At 41.5% G+C, this 26,184-nt stretch overlaps 1 protein-coding gene across 1 annotated transcript in view; it reads left to right on the top strand.

The window, feature by feature from the left end:
- Positions 1 to 26,184, top strand: part of prkx (protein kinase X-linked) — a 133,602-nt gene that overhangs the window by 37,715 nt on the left and 69,703 nt on the right. The window contains exons 2-3 of the mRNA XM_073044233.1: positions 5,458 to 5,626; positions 9,300 to 9,563. Of these exons, the coding sequence (XP_072900334.1) occupies positions 5,458 to 5,626; positions 9,300 to 9,563 (433 nt within the window). The remainder of the gene's footprint in view (positions 1 to 5,457; positions 5,627 to 9,299; positions 9,564 to 26,184) is intronic.

Here is a 26,184-nt window from a genome sequence, read left to right as displayed (position 1 = left end):
ACACCTCTCTTTTCTGAGACTGGGTCCTCTGGTCTAGACTTCTCCACCATAGGAAACATCCTCTCCACACTCACTGTATTGAGGCCTTTCAATATTTGATAGGTTTCAATGAGGTCACCCTTCATTCTTCTGAGTTCCTGTGAGTAGAACCCCAGAGCCATTAAACACTTCTCATGTGACAAGTCTTTCAATCCCAGAATAATTTCTGGACCAAATACTCATTAGTTTCTCTAAAAAAAAGTATGTATATTTACACAAAATGCTGGAGAGGCTCAGCAAGGCAGGCAGTATCTATTAAGAGGAATAAACAGACGATGTTTCGGGGCGAGACCCTTCATTGGAATCTTGGCCTGAAGTACTGTCTGTATTCCTCTCCATAGTTCCTCTAGCATTTTGTGTATGTTGCTCTGGATTTCCAGCATCTGCAGAATATTTTGTTTGTATCGTTTCGTGTACAGTATTCAGTTTGAACTTCTTTAAATTCCTGAGATAATATTTTTGTATCAAGCCATATTTAAATTGGGAGTTTCTTGCGTTTCTAGGTGTTACATTGTTATCATAAAGGACTCCTCCCATCCTGCGCACGGACTGTTTGATCTGCTTCCGTCTGGTAGGTGCTTCAGATCCCTCCAGACTAAGACTAATAGGCACTGGAGAAGTTTTTTCCCTACTGCGGTCACTTTGCTGAACAGTTAACTGCTGGTTAACTGTCGGCTAACTATTACTTGGATTGCACTACCTGTATGTATAATTTATATTTTCATTTATATCATTATTATTGTTATGAGCAGAGAGACAACATCTGCCGGAAGTAAATTCCTTGTATGTGCATAGGTACTGGGCGATTAAAGTCTGATTCTGATTCTGATATGCAAGAAAAGTACATGATTTGCATGCACTTTAGAAGACTGGGGAATCTTGTACCCATAGATGAGAGAATGATTCTTTTTTCACTGATCACGAGCCCATCCATCCCTATTCAGACATTGAAAAAGTGTTTGTAGTTAATCAACTCTTAAAAGCATGGCCTTCTGTAGTGTTTCAAAAATGAACCTGCTGCTTCTGGAACTGCAATACATTAGGACACTTTCAAATATTCAAGAAACATTAACTTTTGTTATTTTCCACTGTGTCCATGCTGGCTGTCAAATACTCATATTTCCCGCTTAAACTGTTTTCTTTATATTTGGAGAGTCTTAATGCTGTTGAATGTCCCCAAATACTCTCAGACAGTTTCTGAAATTGAATAAAATTGATTTGCTAAATATGTCTAAAGCAATAATAGCATTGAAGCAAAAGTCAAACTGTCTTTTTCTTGGGTTCTTTTCATATATTTGCCACCATTTCAATGACTGGTCTTGTTCTTTCTCTCATTCTACCTGGGGCACGTTCAGTTGGCTGATTCCGCAGCGTGACATCTGGAGAATTTAAATAGTTTTCATACTATGTTGCTGAACTCCATGGAGTCCAGCAACAGACTACAGATGGGAAATCTCTGTCTAAGGAACACTACCATGTTCCCAACCTCTAATGTGAGAATCCTGCATTTGACATTATTTACACTGATAAAGTGTCAGCAGTTTGGCACATAACTGCTGACATTTCCCAACAAGTTCCAGGCTGTCAGGTTGGCAGCAATCATAAAATGCATTTGTTTAGGGTATTTGTATGTGATTGCAATCCAAAAAATAAAGCACAAGCTGTCAGGTGACATTAAAGAAAATGCTTATTTATCTCGACCTGAAACGTTGACTGTTTATTCCCCTTCATAGATGCTGCCTGATCTGATGAGTTTCTCCAGCATTTTGTATGTGATGCTTATTATTTAAAGTCCTGTGGCGACCCAATTACTAGCACACTCGAACCGGCTGACAATTAGCTAGAGCGCAGGCACAAAGGAAGATAGCCTCAAGGGGTTTCAGTACGTGCCTCTCGAGGTATCGGGTGGGGGAGACAGGCTTTAAAGCAAGACTGTGAATTTGAAATAAACTTCTTCTTTGGCTGCAGTTTATCGACTCCGTGTCGTTCTTTCAGCGCTGCATGTAGCACACCGCTACAGTCCCATCTTTACTTCACTCCTTCCTATCTTGCGGATCTAGGATGAGTTGCTTCCTCTCCAGTTCTCTGCATTCTGGGGTGATGGATAAGACCATGGGGATCTATAAACTCTTCTACTGATGGGTCAAGAGGTATTCCAGGGGTGGGTTGGTGATCCTCCATGTGCTCCCAAATCACAAACTCAATTTTCTCTCTGCCACCTTGAATGCCTTTGTCCTCTTTACGCAGTTATAAACTAAGTTCACCAAGGATCTGTGAAGATACTTTTTTTTTCCAAAGAATATTTGAGAGCATCCTTCAGTCTTCCTCTAGTAATTTGTTCCTTTCATAGAGCCTGGAATTGGGAGCCTTGTGATAGTCATTCAAATAATATGGCTTTCCCAGCAGAGCCAAAAGAATGTCATTAGGGATTTGGTGTAGGATACAGTGGCTAGTACAGCATGATGATTTTAGAACATAGAACAATACAGCACAGGTATTTTGGCTGTGCCCAGCATGATTCCATATTGAATTAATCCCTTCTGCTTTCACATGGCCCATATCCTTAAATCTTCTGCATATTTCTGTGCCTATCCTAAAGATCTTCTGCTTTTCTCTGAGGTATGTGAGTGCACACACATCTTTTGCTATGAGCACACAAAGGAATATAAACTGTGCAGAAAAGGTTGTTACTCTCTACCTCATTGGCATGTAAAGTATATTTCACGATTGTTCACAAATCACATTTCCTTTTCCGGTTTCTGATGCAGGCAATGTTGATAATGTGGAGTTTGTGATGATTTGTCTGCAGATTTTAGAATGGTCTTATTTATACTGTTTTTATTGAAGAAATTATTCAGTGCACACACTTGGTTGTCACTGGGCAAAAAAATTGCACAGCACAAGATTTTTGCACACACTCTTCATTACAAGTTAAAGGGAACATTGACCACTACCCCAGGTAGCCCATTCCAGTCACCTACTACTCTGTGTGCAAAAACTTAAAAAAAAAACACTTTCTCAGCACCTCCCTGTAAACTTTCACCCTCTCACTTTAAAGTTATGTCCTCTAGTTATTCAACATTTCTATACTTGGAGAAGGATTTGGGTTGTCTATCCTATCTTGGCTTCCCATAATCTTAAACTTCTATTCGGTATCTCCCAGCCTCCAGAGCAGAGAAAGCAATCTAAGTTTGTCTACCTCTCTTTATAAGTAATAACCACAAATCGAGCAGCATCCTGATATAACACTTTGACATGCTCTCCATTTCCTCTACATCTTTCCTGTAATGGGATGACCAGAATTGCTTAGGCCATTCAGTCCATCAAGTCTGTTCCGCCATACCATCATGGCTGATTTATTATCCTTCCCAACCCTATTCTCCCTGTAACCTTTGATGTCCCTATTAACGTCTGTTTTAAATATACCTAACAACTTGGCCTCCACAGTGGTCTGTGGCAATGAATTCCACAGATTTGCCAGCCTCTGGCTAAAGAAATACCTCATCTAAAAGGATATTTATAAGACCATAAGATAAGGAGCAGAAGTAGGCTAGTCGGCCCATCAAGTCTGCTCCACTTCAATCAGGGTGATCCATATCTTCCAGTCATCCCCTCTCCCCATGCCCTTTGATGCCCCTAATCAAGAACCTATCTATCGCTGCCTTAAATACACCCAATGACATAGCCTCCACAGCCGCTTGTGGCAACAAATTCCAGACGTTTCCCACCCTTTGACTAAACTAATTTCTCTGCATCTCAGTTCTAAATGGACATCCTTCAATCCTGAAGTTGTGCCTTTTTGTTCTAGACTCCCCTACCATGGGAAATAACTTCTCTCCCCATCTAAAAATAGTCTGCCCATTTACTTCTGCTAGTGTCCCTTTCCAGTCAACTTTGGCCAGTTACCCTCTCATGCCATTGTAATTTCCTTTATTCCACTGAAATACCAACACACTGGAATTTAGTTTCTCCTTCTCAAGTTTCAAAAATCCTTCCATTCCGAGGCTGTGCCTTCTGATTATAGACTCTCCCACTATAGGAAAAGTCCTCTCCATGTCCATTCTATCTAGCCTTTCAGTATTCCATAGGTTTCAATGAAATCCCTTGTTTTTCTTCTGAACTCCAGCGAGTACAGGCCCAGAGCAATCAAATGCTCCTTGTGAGTTAAAATTCTTGTGCAGACTAGCCTACTTCTGCTCCTTATCTTATGGTCTTATAGATATCCTTTTAGATGAGGTATTTCTTGGGATCATTCTTGTGCCCAATGCCAGCACATCCTTTCTGAGAGAAGGTACCAAACAATGCTCTCCGAAATTGGTGTGGTCTGATCAATGCCTTATAAATCCTTGGCTCTAAATGTTCCAAACTATATGTAACCGCATCATGGCTTCCTGATCTTTGTACTATATGCCCCTGAAAATGAAGGCAAGTATGCCATATCCCTCTTTGCCTCTCCATCTATTTGTGTTTGCGTTCAGGGTGGTATGGACCCAAAGTTCCTCTGTACATTAATGCTGTTAAGGATCTGTACACACTGTGCCCTTAAATTAGACCTCTCAAAGTACAACACCGTGCACTTGCCCAGATTAAACCATATCAGCCATTTCTCTGCCCCTATTTATTTAATGACTTTGACAACCTTCTTCACTGTCCAAATCTTTTGTAATTTGGGCTGGGTTTTGTTGTCAGAAACAATATCACGAATAGAGACGGCTTACTAATTTTATGACTTATAGATTTAAGTGTGATTTTTAAAAAATAATTATTATTGGATGCCTGGAAGTTAAATGCAAAGTGACAATTGCAGTAGTTCCAGTGACCATGTGGTTTTTTTCTTTCAGGTGTACCAGTTTCCTCCCACTTTCCAAAGCTATATGAGTTAGTAGGTTAATTGGTCACATGGGTGTAATTGTATAGCTCAAACCCATTGGGCCAGAAGGGCCTGTAACTGATTGGTATCTGTAAATTAGAAATGGATGGTTATGGGCTGTGTAAGAGGAAAGGATTAGAATAGTCATGGAATAGGTTCATACTGGTCTGCACGACATTGTGGGCCAAAGGGCCCAACCTGTGTAGTTTCTGCTCTATGCTCAATGTTCTATATGGCATTGGTAGTCCTCCACTGCGTTGTACCTTGTGTGGAATTTTCTGATGTTTTTAATATTTTGTTACAAGTAATGTTGAGTAACCTAACACTGAAAATCACTAATAACACATAGCTACACTTTGTATGTTTTTAAAGTGAATGCAAGGCCTCTGATTGTTAGAAAAACTGTCCAATTACGGAGAAAATTTTTAAAAATCTTGCTGCATTTTTTTTTGTTGAAGGTTATGGAATTTAAAAATCTGGCAAGTTCAAGTAACATGATCTGTGCCAATATATTTTTAGTGACTGATCGCTTTTGTGCTGTTTTATAGGGACTGGAACCTTTGGACGAGTTCTGCTGGTCAAAGACAAAAAGACAAGAGAATACCGTGCTTTGAAAGTGATGAGCATTCCTGATGTAATTCGCCTTAAACAGGAACAACATGTACACAATGAAAAAAGCATATTAACAGAAATCCATCATCCATTTCTTATAAAACTGTAAGTAAGCTTCATAGTTTTGCATATTTAAATGGTGCACTTAAGTACAGGTTTCCCCCGCGATCCGAAGGTTCCTATGAAACCGTTTGTAATCCAAAATGTCATAAATCGAAGAAGCAATTACCATTAATTTATGAAGGAGAAGTTTTTGAGTGTTCCCAGAACCCAAAAAAACCTACCAAATTAAAGCAAATAACATAAAACCTAAAATAACACTAACATATAGTAAAAGCAGGAATGATATAAGTATACACCCTATATGAAGTAGAAGTATTGTAGGTACGGTGTAGTTTCACTTATCAAACTCAGGAAGACAGCGAGCCAAAATAGATTTGGAGAAAAAGAATTGGTGCGTACGCATGTACACGCATGCGTAAACAACTGCCTGCACAAGGCTTCATGGTCATTGTAGTCTTTCTCCGGGTAAACACACGTATAAAGCGGGTGTCTTTTTTTCGTAAAAGCGAAAATCCTCTTTGGTTGGTGAAAACAGGTACTAATGTAGGTCTTTTGTAACAGCGAGTTATTGTAAAGCGAACGTTCAAAAAGCGGAGGCCACCTGTATATACATATTGTTAAAACGGTATTTTCTTTTTCAAATTTCTTGATGTAGATTGCAGAGTTTCAGTAAAACAACTCAGCTGAATTTGGGCTCTGAACTCTTATTTCAGTATCCAATGGTAGAGTACCATGCATAAAAATGCAAAATTTTGAATTATTACGCAATGTATTAATTGATTGACTGCAGTTCATACATACTGTGGCACAGAGTAATCAATGCGATGGCGTAATGGTTAGTATAACGTCATGAGTTTGTATGTGGTCCCCACGAACTGCATGGATTTTCTCCAGGTGCTCTGGTTTCCTCCCACAGTCCAAAGACGTACCAGTTAGTATGTTAATTGGTCATTGTAAATTGTCCTGTGATTAGGCTAGGGTTAAATAGGTGGGTTGCTGGACAGTGTGGCCCTTTGAGTCAAAAGGGGCTGTTCTATGCTCTATCTCTAAATAAATAAAATAATAAAAATACTTCATCTGCTGAACAGGAGTGCAAGCTAAATTTTCATTTTTCAGTGCACATGAATTTTATTTAATATCGCTGGACTTATACATTATGATTCTGAGGATTAATTTTACTCTGGTTTCCAGTCACATGCTGTTGTGTAACAACATACCTGTACCTTTGGTACTGGCTACAGGTCCTCCCTAGTGTTATAAGGATTACCGTAGATGTCGGATTATAAGCCGCTACTTTTTTCCCACATTTTGAACAGCTTTGAACACTGCGGCCTTTACTACGGTGCGGCTAATGCATGATTTTTTTTCATGCCGCCAAAAACATTTTGCCTCGTAACAGTAGACCAATAAAATTGATGAGTAGTTCACAGAGGTCCAATGAAATTGTACGATAAATCAAGCGCACTTTCACAATTAAATTATTGTAAATCAGTCATTTGTACTCGCCCTGATCAACATGGAAAATACTCGAAGAAAAGCATTGTGCTGCCTTTATGGCAGTTATTTAGTTTATAATATTTTCGCTTAGTAATTCATTTGTTGGTATTTTCTAGTTAAAGTTAGAAGTGTTTTAAGTACCCGGTATATTTGTTTTCTGTACTACATCCCGGGATGCTATGACGTCACATCCGGTTTCGCCGCGTCTTGTGGGAAATACCGGTTTGCGATAAACGGGAAGGTGGGGGGCGAGCGGCATTAGACCCGAGCGAACATTGCTTTTAAGTTAAAGGCGATCAATAACTTTTCCTGGTAGGCTGCAGTATATATATTTTTTACCAGTCGTTAGGAGATATTGGAATGTTGTTCAGTAAAAAAGTATACACAACGTAATTTGTGTGTTACCGATACGTATGTATATTTAAAAGTAGCCGCGTTACAGGCACGGTTCGAAAAAAAGCATTTGCAATATGTATTTGTTTATGTTACCATATGGATTTAATTAAAAGTTAAAAAATCCTCACGTGTAATATCTTTCTGTGTAAATATCTCATATTACAACGTGGGACACCTGCGGCCGAAAATCCGGTGCGGCTTGTACAAGTACAAAATTGATTTTCTTTCTAAAATTAGAGCCAGTGGCTTTTAATCAGGTGCGCTCTGTAGTGCGAAATCTACGGTAATCATCAATAATTACAATCAGTTAGGCATGAGAAAATCTGTATTTACTGACAGGCGTTTATTGCCTTAGTTCACAAGCACGGAAATTTGCACAACTGAACAGCTGTGTGCAGGTATTGTAATTAGGTTTCCCTGATCCTCCAAGAGCGTTCAAAGAAGAGAAAAGGTAATATCTGGGGTAAAAGGATCTACGCTGCCCAGCTGTTCCTTGCAGTTCTAATGTAATCTCCACGTGTCTGACCTGGGGTCTTTACAGCCTTGATGGTTGGTCTCCGGACAGTTGTCACAATCTTTCATTCTTATTCCTTCCCTTAGCAGATCAGTCTCTGTTTTGGCTTGAGGTCATCAGACTGACCTGTGTCTGCTTCTGACTGTATGAGGCCCAGGGCTACATGCAGTATTGCTTCATCGGTCTCCCTTCAGCTTTGTGCCTTAGATAATTTCTTTTGTTCTGTTTAACTCAGACTGGCTCAAACCAGTCTAACTGGGTCACACAAACATGGACCCAGCCTACCAGATCACAAGCTGTCCCTTCTGCAAACCTGCTGTTTTATGTGATAAACAGCTTCTTATCTGAGAATGGTCTTCTCATGTTCAGCAGATCTTTAACAGAAACTCCTTAATCCATTTTCAAATGCTGTGATTTAGGTTATCCCAGAGCAAGAATCAATTCACCAAACAGTTCACAAACTGGCCACCTTCATTCCTACCATCACATGGCAAGCGCAAAATCTTTTGCTTTACCCGTTTCTACCACCCTTGCCTCATTACTGTTTGCTGATTTGTAGTTTTTTTTTACTTTGGCCAACACCAGGTTGCAGTGTAACCCGAACAGTTTGCAAGTTGGAAGTGCAACCACCCGGCAATATAGTTAAATTAAAAACATCAGCCAACCAAAGGTAGTACTAGCAGTTTGATCACTTAAGTCAAGTATGACTTTCTCCTAAACGATTGTCTATTGGTGGGATTTCAATTGGCTGTAGAGGCCGATACAGGCACAATCCGGTCCCCTTTGCCACTTGCTCATTCCCTTAACAGAGAATCTCTGTTCGTGACTTTATTTAATGTGGGGATGTTGATGCATGGGCAGCTACCACACTGTCCTTGATAGATTGGGGTCAGCTTCCAGTGTCATGAAATGCAAGCCAGCCAAGGCTATCATATAGTTAAATCATGGGAAATAAACTCAATCATTCAGATATTGCTTATGGACAGTTCCCATATGGCAGAAGGTCCTTGCAACTGCCATCTAATCTATTTTGGTCTATGAAATGCTCGTTTGTATGTACATTAGTCAGGAGTTCATTACTGGGGAGGACCTGCATAGCTGTGTCAAATCCTATCCTTTGGATTACAGAGAAATACGTTTTTTTTTGAATTTTGTGATCTGTGATATTGAACATGTGTATTTTAACCTCAGTCTATTTGGGGAGTTTCATTTCATCTTTTGATATATTAAGTGAGAAATAATTTGTTTTTTGCCTAATGCTCATAATTCTTCCAATCTAACCTTTCTGTTGATCTTTTTTAATCACAGGTACTGGACACATCATGATGAATGCTTTTTATATATGCTAATGGAATATGTGCCTGGAGGTGAACTATTTTCTTACTTGCGTAACATGGGGCGTTTCAACAATAGTACTGGACTTTTTTACTCTGCAGAGATCGTGTGCGCAATGGAGTATCTACATGCCAAAGATATTGTTTACAGAGATTTAAAACCTGAGAATATTTTACTGGACAAAGATGGTCATATAAAACTTACAGATTTTGGATTTGCAAAGAAACTTGTTGACCGGTAAGTAATTTGCTCAGCTAATTGATTCAATTTACTGAGAATCTAGAAATGCTTTATTACATTCTCCAATCAATCAAGTATTCTGGAGCAATAACTCCCTACATTTCAAGATATTATTAATACAAGGAAAATTAGAATTTGTGGGCATATATTTTGGTGATTGTGAGGATAGTGAAGAAGGTTACAACAGTATCTAAATCAACTGAGAAAGTGAGCAAGGGTTTAACTGATGGAATTAACTTCAAGTGCAAAGTTAATCTGGTAAGGATATACACAGAGAATGGCAGGGCCCTGAGGAGTGTTACTGAACAGCAATGGGGTGCAAGAACGTTCTTCCCTGGAAAGAAGTGATATAGGTATGCAGCAGTGAAAAGGCTTTGTCATCTGAGGCATTTTGAGTTTGGGAGTTAAGGTATCATGTTACAGTTTTACAAATTATTGGCTAGGCTGCTCTTGGAGTGTTCTGTGCAATTCTCGTTGCTATGCCTTAGAATGGGTGATTAAGCTAAACAGGGTGCAGAAAAGATTTGCAGGAATGTTACCTGGTCTGGAGGGCTTGAATTGCAAGGAAAGTGGATAGGCTTGAAATGTTTCCGCTGGTGCAAAGAAGCTGGGTGATGACCTTGTAGAGATTTATTGCCTTTTTCAGAATCAGGCTTAATATCACTAACATATGTTATGAAATTTGTTGTCTTTGTGACAGCAATATAATGCAAAATAATGGAGAAAAAAACAATTACAGATGGTATACGGTATGCATATTAATATATATAAATGTCAGACTCGTTTGCTGGGTACCATACCATCAATTTGCAGGGCATGTCGGGTCTTGGACTAGATACAGTATGTGTGTTTTTGCTGATTTTATGACTGATTTTTTTTCCCCTCACTATTTTGAAAGTGCTGTGTATGTTTTGTATCTTGGCCCTAGAGGAACACTATTTCATTCGACTGTAACTGTGTATGATACTTAAACTTGATTTTTGAAATTAAAGAAGCAGTGCAAAAAGAGGAAAAAATGGTGTTCATGAGTTCAATGTCCATTTGGAAATTAGATGGTAGAGGGGAAGAAGCTGTTCCAGAATTGTTGACTGTGTGCCTTCAGGCTCTTGTACCTCCTTCCTGATGGTAGCAATGAGACCATAAGTTTTTAGAAGGATACAGGCCTGATTCGGTCAAATGGGATTAGTATAGATAGGCATTTTGGTCGGCATGCATGGATGAGCTGGGTTCAAGTGTTCTGTATAATTCTGTAAAACTATGAATCAAAGAAATTGGCATGGGCCTATCAATTGGAATAGGTTTGTAGACATAATAGAAAACTTTGAAACAACACACAAAATGCTGGTGGAACACAGCAGGCCAGGCAGCATCTATAAGGAGAAGCACTGCTGATGTTTCGGGCCGAGACCCTTCGTCAGGACTAACTGAAGAGAAAGATAATAAGAGATTTGAAAGTAGTGGGGGGAGGGGGAAATGCAAAATGATAGGAGAAGACCGGGGGTGGGGGGGGGGGGGGGATGAAGCTAAGAGCTGGAAAGGTGATTGGCAAAAGTGATACAGAGCTGGAGAATGGAAAGGATCATGGGACGGGAGGCCTCGGGAGAAAGAAGTTGGGGGGTAAGCACCAGAGGGAGATGGAGAACAGGCAAAGTGATGGGCAGAGAGAGAGAGAGAAAAAAAACAAACAACTAAATATGTCGGGGATGAGGTAAGAAGGGGAGGAGGGGCATTAATAGAAGTTGGAGAAGTCAATGTTCATGCCATCAGGTTGGAGGTTACCCAGCCGGTATATAAGGTGTTGTTCCTCCAACCCGAGTGTGGCTTCATCTTGACAGTAGAGGAGGCCATGGATAGACATATCAGAATGGGACGTGGAATTAAAATGTGTGGCCACTGGGAGAGCTTGCTTTCTCAGACCGAGCGTATGTGTTCAGCGAAATGGTCTCCCAGTCTACGTCGGATCTCACCAATATATAAAAGGCCACACCGGGAGCACCGGACGCAGTATACCACATCAGCCGACTCACAGGCGAAGTGTCGCCTCACCTGGAAGGACTGTCTGGGGCCCTGAATGGTGGTGAGGGAGGAAGTGTAGCACTTGTTCCGTTTACAAGGATAAGTGCCAGGAGGGAGATCGGTGGGAAGGGATGGGGGGTGGGGGGAATGAGTGGACAAGGGAGTCGCGTAGGGAGCGATCACTGCGGAAAGCAGAAAGAGGAGGGGAGGGAAAGTTGTGCTTGGTAGTGGGATCCCGTTGGAGGTGGCAGAAGTTACAGAGAATTATATGTTGGACCTGGAGGCTGGTGGGGTGGTAGGTGAAGACAAGGGGAACCCTATCCCGAGAGGGGTGGTGGGCGGATGGGGTGTAGGCAGATGTGCGGGAAATGGGAGAGATGCGTTTGAGAGCAGAGTTGATCGTGGAAGAAGGGAAGCCCCTTTGTTTAAAAAAGGAAGACATCTCCTTCATCCTGGAATGAAAAGCCTCATCCTGAGAGCAGATGCGGTGGAGACGGAGGAATTGTGAGAAGAGGATAGCATTTTTGCAAGAGACAGGGTGGGAAGAGGAATAGTCCAGGTAGCTGTGAGAGTCTGTAGGCTTATAGTAGATATTAGTAGATAAGCCATCTCCAGAGATGGAGACAGAAAGATCAAGAAAGGGGAGGGAGGTGTCGGAAATGGACCAGGTAAATTTGAGGGCAGGGTGAAAGTTGGAGGCAAAGTTAATGAAGTTAATGAGCTCAGCATGCGTGCAGGAGGCAGCACCAATGCAGTCGTCGATGTAGCGAAGGAAAAGAGGGGGACGGATACCCATATAGAGTTGGAACATGGACTGTTCCACAAAGCCAACAAAAAGGCAGGCATAACTGGGACCCATGCGGGTGCCCATGGCTACACCCTTGGTTTGGAGGAAGTGGGAGGAGCTAAAGGAGAAAACTTTGATTTGTTGTATAGTTCAACCACCGGTTAAGAATCAAGACTGTTTGAATTGTGGCTGCTTTGAATTTGTTTTAAATTCAAACTAAAACTGTATTTTTCTGTTTCTGGAAAGTACAAACATAGCAATTTCAGATAATTAAGTTTTTCCATTCTGATGATTTAATGCACTTCATTCCTTAACTCCTGTTTAACACGTCAACATTTGTCACCTACTTGTGTTGTGTTTAAAAAAAAAACACTTTATTTTCCTATTCATGAATGAATATACTCCCTAGCTGTTTAACGTAACAGACGTGGACAAATTAATCTTTATAACATATAACCATATAACAATTACAGCACGGAAACAGGCCATCTCGGCCCTTCTAGTCCGTGCCAAACGCTTACTCTCACAGTTCATTGTTAAATTAACTTTAGTTCATTGTTTTGTTGGTTAAGGATCATAAGCAAGAGACTCTGCAGATGCTGGAAGTCTAGTGTAGCACACACAAATTGCTGGAGGAAATCATCAGGTCAAGCAGCCTCTGTGGAGAGGAACAAACAGTTGTTTTTCGGTCCTGATAAAGGGTCTTGGCCTGAAGTGTTAGCTGTTTATTCCTCTCCATAGATGTTGCCTAATCTGCTAAATTCTTCCAGCAAGGAATGGTGACATTTCTATTTTACTAATTGATATAAAGTTTGCTGCTGGGAGGCACAGTAGGGGCTATTAAAATAAAAGATTCAACTGCAATAATGAATACCTTGAACGCCTTGATAGTACACTTTTATACTGTGCCAGTAGCATTGTACTGTTGTATAGTATATTTAACTATGTTCTATAGACACTTCATGTCAGCTTATCTACAGAATATATTTTTTGTTACTTGTTAATATTTTGTGTTGTATGTGATATATGTACTGTGTTTTGCACCTTGGTCCCAGAGGTTTTATTTAGCTGTATACATGTGTACATTTGAATGAGAGATGCAGAGATGGCAGAGGAACTGAATGCATATTTTGCATCAGTCTTCACAGTGGAAGATGTCCGCAGTATAGCGGACATTCAAGAGTGTCAGGGAAATGAAGTTTGTGCAGTGAAAATTATGACTGAGAAGGTGCTCAGGAAGCTTAATCGTATGTAGGTGGATAAATCTCCTGTACCTGATGAATGCACCCTCGAGTTCTGAAGGAAGTAGCTGGAGAGATTGCGGAGGCATTAAAGATAATCTTTCAAGAATCTATAGATTCAAGACATACAAAAAAGCTGGATGAACTTAGCAGGCCAGGCAGCATCCGTTGAAATGAGCAGTCAACGTTTCAGGTCGAGACCCTTCGTCAGGACTAAAGAAGGAGGGGGCAGGGGCCCTATAAAGAAGGTGGAGGGAGGGTGGAAAACCAATCAGAGGAAAGATCAAGGGGTGGGGGAGGGGATAGGCAGGAGAGGTGAAGAAGGAGTCTTAAGGGGAAAGCACTATGGGTAGTAGAAGAAGGCAGAGTCATGAGAGGTGATAGGCAGCTAGAAGAGGAGACGGAGTGAAGGTGGGATGGGGGAAGGGAGAGGGAGGGAATTACCGGAAGTTGGAGAATTCGATGTTCATATCAAGGGGCTGGAGACTACCCAGACGGTATATGAGATGTTGTTCCTCCAACCGAAGTTTGGCCTCATCATGGCAGTAGAGGAGGCCATGTATGGACATAATCCGAATGGGAATGTGAAGGAGAGTTGAAGTGAGTGGCAACCGGGAGATCCTGTCTGTTGTGGCAGACGGAGCGTAGGTGCTCGACGAAGCAGTCCCCCAATCTGTGTCGGGTCACGCCGATGTAGAGGATGCTCACCCTCTATAGATTCTGGCATTGTACCGGATGACTGGGAAATTGCAAATGTTACTCTGCTATTTAAGAAGGGTGGGAGGCAGCAGAAAGGAAACTGTAGACTTGTTGGCCTGACATCAGTAGTTGGGAAGTTGTCGGAATCTATTAATAGGGATGAGATTATGGAGTACTTGGAGGCACATGACAGGACAGGCCAAAGCCAGCATGGTTTCCTGAAAGGAAAATCCTGCCTGACAAACCTACTTTTTTGAGGAAATTACAAGCAGGGTAGACAGGAGATGCAGTAGATATGGTGTGCTTGGATTTTCATAAGGCCTTTGACAAGGCACATGAAGCTGCTTAGCAAGATAAGAGACCATGGAATTACAGCATGGGTGGAGCATTGGCTGGTCGGCAGAAAACAGTGGGAATAAAGGGATCCTACTCCGGCATAGCTGCCAGTTACCGGTGGAGTTCCACAGGGGTCGGTGTTGGGACCGCTGCTTTTTACGGTGTATGTCCATTTACTTGGACTATGGTATTAATGGATTTATGGCGAAATTTGCCGATGATACAAAGATAGGTGGAGGAGCGGATAGTGTTGAGGAAACAGAGTCTGCAGAGAGACTTAGATAGTTTAGGGGAATGGGCAAAGAAGTAGCAAATGAAATACAATGTTGGAAAGTGTATGGTCATGGACTTTGGTGGAAGAAATAAATGGGCAGACTAATAGATGGGGAGAGAATTCAAAATGCAGAGATGGAAAGGGACTTGGGAGTCCTTGTGCAAGATACCCTAAAGGTTAACCTCCAGGCAAATGCAATGTTGGCATTCATTTCTAGAGGTATAGAATATAAGAACAGGACTGTGATGTTGAGGCTCTTAAGGCACTCGTGAGACCACCCTTGGAGTATTGTGTGCAGTTTTAGGCTCCTTATTTTAGAAAGGAGATACTGACGTTGGAGAGGGTTCAGAGAAGATTCACAAGAATGATTCCAGGAATGAAAGGGTTACCATATGAGGAACGTCTGGCAGCTCTTGGGCTGTATTCCCTAGAGTTCAGCAGAATGGTGGAGGGGACGGGGACGACGACGACTCATAGAAACATTCCAAATGTTAAAAGACCTGAACAGATTAGATATGGCAAAGTTATTTCCCATGGTAGAGGATTCTAGGACAAGAGGGCACAACTTCGGGATTGAAGGACGTCCATTTAGAACTGAGATGCAGAGAAATTACTTTAGTCAGAGGGTGGTAAATCTGCGGAATTTGTTGTCACGAGCGGCTGTGGAGGCCATGTCATTGGGTGTATTTTAAGGCAGAGATAGGTTCTTGATTAGTCAGAGCATGGGGAGAAGGCAGGGAATGGGGATGACTGGAAGAATTGGATCAGCCCATGAATGAATGGTGGAGCAGACTAGATGGGCTGAGTGGCCTACTTCTGCTCCTATATCTTATCATTTTATGGAATGACAATAAAATAACAAAGTATTGACATGATTTTTCTATTAATTACAGGTTATTAGATTGAATTTATGAGGACAATTACCTGGGTTAATTTTCTGAAGGATGCTGATAAGGAATATTGGCAAATGTTCAGTCATGGAAAATGAGCAGCGAGAATGTAAATGTTCAATGTTTATAAATTTTAATTATGTTTTTGTTTTTGAAAAATGTAATCATGGGTGATTAAGGGCTTCAGATGTGTTTAATCACATTTTACATTAAGTAAAATTGAGTATTAATTTCTTTTGGATATGTACTCTGAATACACATTTTCAAAGTACTTTGTTCTTGGCTGCTGAGTCAATCGGTATACAAAACTGCTTAAAACTTTGAACATTTGCAAGAAAACACAATTGGTATAAAATGATAGGATTTCATCGTCATAGAAAAGTACAGCTCAGAAGCAGGCCCTTCAATCCATCTAGTCCATGATAAAACCATTTTAAACTGCCTACTCCCATTAACCTCCACTGGGACTATAGCCCTCCATACCCCTACTATATATGTACCTATCCAAAGTTTGCCTTAAAAGTTAAAATCACATTTATGTGCACCACTTGTGCTGGCAGCACTCCCACCCCTCCGAGTGAAGAAGTTTCCCTTCATGTTCTCCAACTAATAACTCAGCTCCCCAGACCCAGAAACATCCTCGTAAATTTTCTCTGTACTCTTTCAATCTTATTTACATTTTTCCTGTAGGTAGGTGACCAAAACTGCACACAATACTCCAAATTAGGCCTCACCAGTATCTTAATACAACTTCAATATAATGTTCCATCTGCTGTGCTCAAGACATTGATTTATGAAGGCTAATACGGCAAAAAAAACTTTATTTACAGCCTTATCTACCTGTGATACCATTTTCAATGAATTATGGACCTGTATTTCCAGATCTCTTTGTTCTGTCACACACCTCAGTGCCCTACCGTTCACTGTGTAAGACCTACCATGGCTGGTCCAACTGAAGTGCAACACCTTGCACTGGTCTGCATTAAGTTCCATCTGACATTTTCCTGCCTGATCAGGGTTCCTCTGTTAGTTTTCCACTCTACTCCCAATCTCAGTGTCATGCAAATTTGTTGCTCCAGTTATCCACATTATTATCCAGATTGTTGATATAGATGACAAACAACCTCAGACCCAGCACTGATCCCTGCAGCACTGCACTAGTCACAGGTGTCCAGTCAAAGAGGCAGCCATCTACTAACACCCTCTAGTTACTCCCAAAAAGTCAATATCTAATCCATTTTACTACCCCATCTTGAATGGCAAACAAGCTGAACCTACCTGACCAACCTCTCATGCTGGACCTTGCTAAAGTCATGTAGACAATATCCACTGCTTTGCCTTCATCCACTTTGCTGGTAACTTCCTTTAGGCAGTGACCTACCATGCATGAAGCCATGTTGACTATACTTAATCAATCCAAGTCTATCTAAATACTTATAATCTGGTCCCTCAGAATAACTTTGCCAAAACTGATGTCAGACTCACCAGCCTCCTGGTTTATGTTCGCAGCCTTTCTTAAACAGTGGAACAACGTGGTCTATCCTCCAATCCACTAGTACCTTTCCTGTTGCCTCCCACAGGGTCCGAGGAAACACCTTGCCATGCCCTGGGGATTTATCCACCCTGATTTCCCTCAGGGCATCAGACACCACCTCTTTTACAATCTGTATAGGCTCCATGACATTGATGCCATTTTGCCTCACTTCTATAGACTCTGTGTGCATGTGTTTAGTAAATGCAGATACACAAAAAAATTATTAACATCTCCCCCATCTGTTTTGGCTCCATACATGGATTACCATTCTGATCTTCCAGAGAACCAATTTTGCCCTTTACAATCCGTTGGCTCTGAATGTATCTGTTGAATCCCTTAGGATTCTCCTTCACCTGGTCTGCTAGGGCAACTTCATGTCTTCTTTTAGCCCTCCTAATTTCTTAAAAGGTCTCTTGCATTTCTATACTCCGTTGTTTCTACTTGCCTATACCTGCTATGTACCACCTTTTTTCTCTTAGCAGAGTCTCAATATCTCTTGAAAACCAAGGTTCCTTATTCTTGTTAACTTTACCTTTTATTTTGATAGGCACATATAAGCTGTATACTCTCAAAATGTCATTTTTGATGGCTTCCCACTTATGAAATACACCTTTGCCAGAAAACCTTGCCCAAGGGTGACCTGCAGGCTGGCGGAGGAAATGAATGTCTTGCACCTCCTTTGGTAGAGATGTATATCCACCCCGCCACTCATGATGGTGCAGTCACTCTGATAATTTACTCATTTGCAGGATGTTGGAATCTGGTGAGGCCAGAGTTGTCTTTAACTGTTCCTGACTGAGTTCAAGAAAATTATAAGCTTGTCATGGTTTGAAGGCTTGTGTGTCTCAATGATGCTTGAGACACAATTGGTTGTAGTCAAGACTTTAGGCTTTGGCTCTTGGTACGATCACCCATGCCAAACAGTTCAAAGGGTAGAGGCCATACTAAGAGTGGATCAATGGTCCTTCAGTTTTGGGGGTTCAGCTCAGGGCTAACAACCCTGACTAGTGAAACAAAATTGCTGAGGAAACATCAATGAAGAATCCTTCTGTATCTGAGTGCAATGGTATTCCCGAGTCTCCATCTGGACTTCTGCTACTGATAGTAGTGAAAATTGTAAGGAAGCTACTGACACGATGAAGAAACCCTGAATACCGCCAGAGACGGAGGAGCAAAGGAGATAGCTTAGTCATGTTAGAATTCAAAGAAGTGATAATCACGTTGCTTTGGGTCAGGAGTTGTAAAGTTCATATTGGGCAATACTGCCAGTTTTTAATTCCTGAAAAATGTTAGTAAACCAGATGGTTTTGTAAAGCAGTTCAGTAGTTTTATGGTCTTATTGCTCATTGGGTGAAGTTGCAACAAAGGCCTTGCACTCAACGCCAGTAAAACCAAGGAATTGATTGTGGACTTCAGGAAGGGGAAGTCTGAGGGAACACACCAGTATTCAGTCAGTCAGCGGTGGATAGGATGAGCAACTTGTTCATATGTGTCAACTTCCAAGGATCTATTCTGGGCCCAACGTATTGATGCATGACAGGTATACGTTTCACTAGGAGTTCAAGGAGACTTGGTTTGTCACCAAAGTCACTCGCAAGTTTCTACAGACGTACTGTAGAGAGCATTCTAACTGGTTGTATCACTGTCCAATATGGAGGGGCCACAGTACAGGATTCAAAAAATCTGCAGAAAGTTTTAAACTCAGCCAGCTCCATCATGAGCACTAACTTCAGCATCAAGGACACCTTTAAAGGCAATGCCTCAAAATGGCAGCACCCATCATTAAGGATCCCTATCACCCAGGACGCGGCCACTTCTCATTGCTACCATCCAGGAAAAAGAACAGGAACTTGAAGACACATAAGCAGGGTTTCGTGAACAACTTTTCTTCTATGTCATCAGATTTATGAATGGACAATGAACCCATGAAGACTACCTCACTATTTTCCTCCCTTTTTGCACTACTTAGATTTATATATATTTGCATATTATAATTTGTAGTTTTTTTTATTATGTAATGTAGTGTTGCCCCAAAACAACATATACCAGTTATATTAAACCTGATTCTAAACAAACAATAGATCTGTGCAAGCTAAAATGAGATTGGGGAATTATGAATTAAAATAGTATAATAGTGAGCAAACAATGTCCAGCATTAAATGAATACATAGTTTATAGTGATAGCTTCCTTTTTTATGGCAAAAGAAAGACGAGATTAGTATTCTAGATATGATTATCAAGGGAATTAGATCAAAGGAAAAAGCTTTGGAAAGACAGCAGAATGGGGGGGCGGGGGGGGGACAAGCTAGTGAGAGGCATTTAGAAAAAAGGCCCTGTAAAACTGCAGCTATACAATTGAGATTATATTGACACCTGACTGCAAATGCTGGAAATTTGGGCAACACCATTGCTGGAGGAGCTCGGCGGGGAAAAATGGAGGGAAATGGACAGTCATTGTTTTTGCACCTTACAAGCAGTAACTGACCTCCCAATTCCTATGAAAATATATTAACCTTATCAATATGGAACATCATCTGTCAATTGTTTGACCATTCTTCACATTTACCATTTGTAATTTTTGCAGTTTTCATTATTAAGGGGTATCTCATTGAATCCTATCAACTACTGAAAGAACTCGATAGAGTGGGCGTGAAGAGGATATTTCCAGTAGTGAGGGAGTTCTAGAACAAGAGGGCACAGACTCAGAATACAAGGATGTTCCTTTAGAGTAGTCGTCATCAACCCGTCGATCGCAATCGACTAGTCGATCTTGGAGACTTTCCCAGTAGATCCCGAGGGGAAAAAAAGAAAAATAAATACACAAATACTGTTGAGAGATTGTTTCCAGGTTGCGGGGTTTTAGTTCCGTTCTTTCCGCCCAGTGCGCATGCGTGTAGCTCCCCCCCCTGCACTATACAGTGTACTTCAGTGGTCCCAAACCACTGGGCCGAAGGAAGCAATATGAGTCAGCTGCACCTTTCCTCATTCCCTGTAACGCCCACTGTTGAACTTGAATACACGCACCCAAGCGTGCCAGGGATCAGTGGTTGGCCCCGGGTAACCGGCCGGCGGGAAGTGCCGATGCTACAGGCCTGGAGCACGGACAGACGGGCGCCGCCTCTGAGCCTGTTTAGCACTCTGAATGTTCATGGGGAACCCGGCACTAAAATATTCACAGACCTCATTCGGGCTCAGGGTTTCATAAGCAGCAGAGCAGCTACCTCATTGTGATCTACTGAAACACACTTTTGTCGGCCGATAGATCCCATGGGGGGGGGGGGGGGGGTGGGCGCAGGCGCGCGTCCTAATGCACTCCTTGCTCGGTTGGTCGGTCGCTCTCTCTCCAGACTGCGACTGCCGTGGCTCCAGTATGGGAACAGACGTACCTGGCCAAGGTGGCGGGTGGGAGGCTGGAGCTCGGGCCCGGAGGCTGTCTAATAAGGCAACGAAGCCCTCAAATCTGCTTCGGTACCCTGAGTCCAAGCACCCCACACTGAAAGACAAACCAGTTGAGTTTGTTTTCCAGCGGAAAAAACGTGTGCAAACGGGACAGCAGCTGAGAGCCACGTCAACTAAATTGCGGAATAGACTGGACATAAGGAACCTGCTTCGAGTATCGCTGTATTCCCGACGCGTTTAACAGCCCCCCCCCCAGTCGGCTGGTCCACAAGAATATTGTCAATATTAAACAGGTCTGCGGTGCAAAAAAAAAGGGTGGTGACTCCTGGTGTTTATACGTTATTTCTATTTCCGGGTTGTGGGGTTTTACTTCCGGTCTTTTCTGCCCCGGTTTGAATGTGTGGTAACTAATAGATTTAGAGTCAATCTTGCCTTTCACTAAGGCTGAGGTAGGGGATCTTGGGCTTAAAAAGGTTGGTGACCACTACTTCAGAGCATAGATGAGGCATTTCTTTCAGCAGAAGGTGGTGAATCTTTGAAATTCATTGCCACAGACTGCTGTGGAGGCCAAGTCATAAAGCAAAGGCTGATAGTTTCTTGATCAGTAAGGGTATTAAAGGTTATGGGGTGAAGGCAGAATATGAGAGCTGAGAGGAATAATAAATCGGCCCTGTTGGAATGGTGGAGCAGACGCGATTAACTGAATGGCCTGATTTTGCTCCTGTGTCTTATGGTCTTATAATTGACCATCCTCCCAGTTTGCCATTAACTATCCCTACCCAAGTATTTATAAATTATAAAATTGGACTTTAAAATTCAAAAAAAAAAGCTGAAGTAATGAATAAAGGGGGAATATTGCCATGGTTGTAATGTTACTAACATAGCATTTTTGGGATACTTAATGCATATCTTTAGTGTGTGACTCAGAAGTTATTGCACTTCTGAAGGAAAATTTGAATAAATATTTGAATGAATGGGTTTGGTTCAGGAACAAAGCACTAAAATTAAATCTGAATTGCCCTTACAAGTAGGGCACAATGTTTTTTTTAAAAAGCCATATCCCAGACAACAATCTGTAGCTCTTTAGTAGGAAATTATTTAAATTTTATAAAAGGAGATGATCCAGGGTCATGGGATTGACCTTGGGCTACTTAACCCGTTAGTTTCTTCTACCTGTTACCTTCTAACTCTTTAGACCAAACTTTCTTAATACCTTTAATTATTAAAAATCTTCTAGTGCAGGATTTAACCCTATCAGAGTTCAATTACACATTTGTACATATAGAAGTGTTTCTTAACTTTATTGATAAAACATGGTCTAGGCCCTTTGACCTACCAAGTCTGTGATAACTATGGTACCACATGCACACCTCCCCTACCTTTTAATGTCTCTAAATCTTACCATCTTATTTGCTTCGAACACTTCCATCAGGTTCCAGTCATCCGCATATACAGTGGTGCTAGAAATTCTGTGAACCCTGTAGAGTTTTCTATAATTCTGCATAAGTAGCACTTAAAATGTGATCAGATCTTTCCATAAGTTCTAAAAGTAGATAGAGAACCCAATTAAATAACACAAAAAACATTTATACTTGTTCTTTTATTTATTGAGAAAAATGATCCAATATTACAAGTATTTGTTGGAAAAAGTATGTGAACCTTTGCTTTCAATAACTGGTGTGACCACCCATGTACAGCAATAACTTCAACCAAACATTTCCAGTAACTGTTGATCAAGTCCTGCACATCGGCTAGGAGGAATTTTCGGCCAGTCCTCCTTACACAACTGCTTCAACTCTGGGATGTTGGTAGTCTTCCTTGTACGAACTGCTTGCTTCAGGTCCTTCCACAATTCTATAGGATTAAGGTCGGGACTTTATCTTGGGCATTCCAAAACACAAATTTTCTTTATTTTAAACTATTGTTGTTGATTTGCTCTTGTCTTTCGGATTAATGGCTTGTTACATTATTCAACTTCTATTAAGCTTCAGGTGACAGATGGCTACCCTGACAATCTCATGTAAAATGTGTTGATACAATTTTGAATTCACTGTTCCCTCAACAATTGTTCATATGTGTCAACTTCCAAGGATCTATTCTGGGCCCAACGTATTGATGCATGACAGGTATACGTTTCACTAGGAGTTCAAGGAGACTTGGTTTGTCACCAAAGTCACTCGCAAGTTTCTACAGACGTACTGTAGAGAGCATTCTAACTGGTTGTATCACTGTCCAATATGGAGGGGCCACAGTACAGGATTCAAAAAATCTGCAGAAAGTTTTAAACTCAGCCAGCTCCATCATGAGCACTAACTTCAGCATCAAGGACACCTTTAAAGGCAATGCCTCAAAATGGCAGCACCCATCATTAAGGATCCCTATCACCCAGGACGCGGCCACTTCTCATTGCTACCATCCAGGAAAAAGAACAGGAACTTGAAGACACATAAGCAGGGTTTCGTGAACAACTTTTCTTCTATGTCATCAGATTTATGAATGGACAATGAACCCATGAAGACTACCTCACTATTTTCCTCCCTTTTTGCACTACTTAGATTTATATATATTTGCATATTATAATTTGTAGTTTTTTTTATTATGTAATGTAGTGTTGCCCCAAAACAACATATACCAGTTATATTAAACCTGATTCTAAACAAACAATAGATCTGTGCAAGCTAAAATGAGATTGGGGAATTATGAATTAAAATAGTATAATAGTGAGCAAACAATGTCCAGCATTAAATGAATACATAGTTTATAGTGATAGCTTCCTTTTTTATGGCAAAAGAAAGACGAGATTAGTATTCTAGATATGATTATCAAGGGAATTAGATCAAAGGAAAAAGCTTTGGAAAGACAGCAGAATGGGGGGGCGGGGGGGGGGACAAGCTAGTGAGAGGCATTTAGAAAAAAGGCCCTGTAAAACTGCAGCTATACAATTGAGATTATATTGACACCTGACTGCAAATGCTGGAAATTTGGGCAACACCATTGCTGGAGGAGCTCGGCGGGGAAAAATGGAGGGAAATGGACAGTCATTGTTTTTGCACCTTACAAGCAGTAACTGACCTCCCAATTCCTATGAAAATATATTAACCTTATCAATATGGAACATCATCTGTCAATTGTTTGACCATTCTTCACATTTACCATTTGTAATTTTTGCAGTTTTCATTATTAAGGGGTATCTCATTGAATCCTATCAACTACTGAAAGAACTCGATAGAGTGGGCGTGAAGAGGATATTTCCAGTAGTGAGGGAGTTCTAGAACAAGAGGGCACAGACTCAGAATACAAGGATGTTCCTTTAGAGTAGTCGTCATCAACCCGTCGATCGCAATCGACTAGTCGATCTTGGAGACTTTCCCAGTAGATCCCGAGGGGAAAAAAAGAAAAATAAATACACAAATACTGTTGAGAGATTGTTTCCAGGTTGCGGGGTTTTAGTTCCGTTCTTTCCGCCCAGTGCGCATGCGTGTAGCTCCCCCCCCTGCACTATACAGTGTACTTCAGTGGTCCCAAACCACTGGGCCGAAGGAAGCAATATGAGTCAGCTGCACCTTTCCTCATTCCCTGTAACGCCCACTGTTGAACTTGAATACACGCACCCAAGCGTGCCAGGGATCAGTGGTTGGCCCCGGGTAACCGGCCGGCGGGAAGTGCCGATGCTACAGGCCTGGAGCACGGACAGACGGGCGCCGCCTCTGAGCCTGTTTAGCACTCTGAATGTTCATGGGGAACCCGGCACTAAAATATTCACAGACCTCATTCGGGCTCAGGGTTTCATAAGCAGCAGAGCAGCTACCTCATTGTGATCTACTGAAACACACTTTTGTCGGCCGATAGATCCCATGGGGGGGGGGGGGGGGGGTGGGCGCAGGCGCGCGTCCTAATGCACTCCTTGCTCGGTTGGTCGGTCGCTCTCTCTCCAGACTGCGACTGCCGTGGCTCCAGTATGGGAACAGACGTACCTGGCCAAGGTGGCGGGTGGGAGGCTGGAGCTCGGGCCCGGAGGCTGTCTAATAAGGCAACGAAGCCCTCAAATCTGCTTCGGTACCCTGAGTCCAAGCACCCCACACTGAAAGACAAACCAGTTGAGTTTGTTTTCCAGCGGAAAAAACGTGTGCAAACGGGACAGCAGCTGAGAGCCACGTCAACTAAATTGCGGAATAGACTGGACATAAGGAACCTGCTTCGAGTATCGCTGTATTCCCGACGCGTTTAACAGCCCCCCCCCCAGTCGGCTGGTCCACAAGAATATTGTCAATATTAAACAGGTCTGCGGTGCAAAAAAAAAGGGTGGTGACTCCTGGTGTTTATACGTTATTTCTATTTCCGGGTTGTGGGGTTTTACTTCCGGTCTTTTCTGCCCCGGTTTGAATGTGTGGTAACTAATAGATTTAGAGTCAATCTTGCCTTTCACTAAGGCTGAGGTAGGGGATCTTGGGCTTAAAAAGGTTGGTGACCACTACTTCAGAGCATAGATGAGGCATTTCTTTCAGCAGAAGGTGGTGAATCTTTGAAATTCATTGCCACAGACTGCTGTGGAGGCCAAGTCATAAAGCAAAGGCTGATAGTTTCTTGATCAGTAAGGGTATTAAAGGTTATGGGGTGAAGGCAGAATATGAGAGCTGAGAGGAATAATAAATCGGCCCTGTTGGAATGGTGGAGCAGACGCGATTAACTGAATGGCCTGATTTTGCTCCTGTGTCTTATGGTCTTATAATTGACCATCCTCCCAGTTTGCCATTAACTATCCCTACCCAAGTATTTATAAATTATAAAATTGGACTTTAAAATTCAAAAAAAAAAGCTGAAGTAATGAATAAAGGGGGAATATTGCCATGGTTGTAATGTTACTAACATAGCATTTTTGGGATACTTAATGCATATCTTTAGTGTGTGACTCAGAAGTTATTGCACTTCTGAAGGAAAATTTGAATAAATATTTGAATGAATGGGTTTGGTTCAGGAACAAAGCACTAAAATTAAATCTGAATTGCCCTTACAAGTAGGGCACAATGTTTTTTTTAAAAAGCCATATCCCAGACAACAATCTGTAGCTCTTTAGTAGGAAATTATTTAAATTTTATAAAAGGAGATGATCCAGGGTCATGGGATTGACCTTGGGCTACTTAACCCGTTAGTTTCTTCTACCTGTTACCTTCTAACTCTTTAGACCAAACTTTCTTAATACCTTTAATTATTAAAAATCTTCTAGTGCAGGATTTAACCCTATCAGAGTTCAATTACACATTTGTACATATAGAAGTGTTTCTTAACTTTATTGATAAAACATGGTCTAGGCCCTTTGACCTACCAAGTCTGTGATAACTATGGTACCACATGCACACCTCCCCTACCTTTTAATGTCTCTAAATCTTACCATCTTATTTGCTTCGAACACTTCCATCAGGTTCCAGTCATCCGCATATACAG

The sequence above is a fragment of the Hemitrygon akajei genome, chromosome 4 (assembly GCF_048418815.1).
Source record: "Hemitrygon akajei chromosome 4, sHemAka1.3, whole genome shotgun sequence".
NCBI lineage: Eukaryota > Metazoa > Chordata > Chondrichthyes > Myliobatiformes > Dasyatidae > Hemitrygon > Hemitrygon akajei.
The sequence above is the reverse complement of the archived record's forward strand: the minus strand, read 5'-3'. Positions and strand labels throughout refer to the sequence as shown.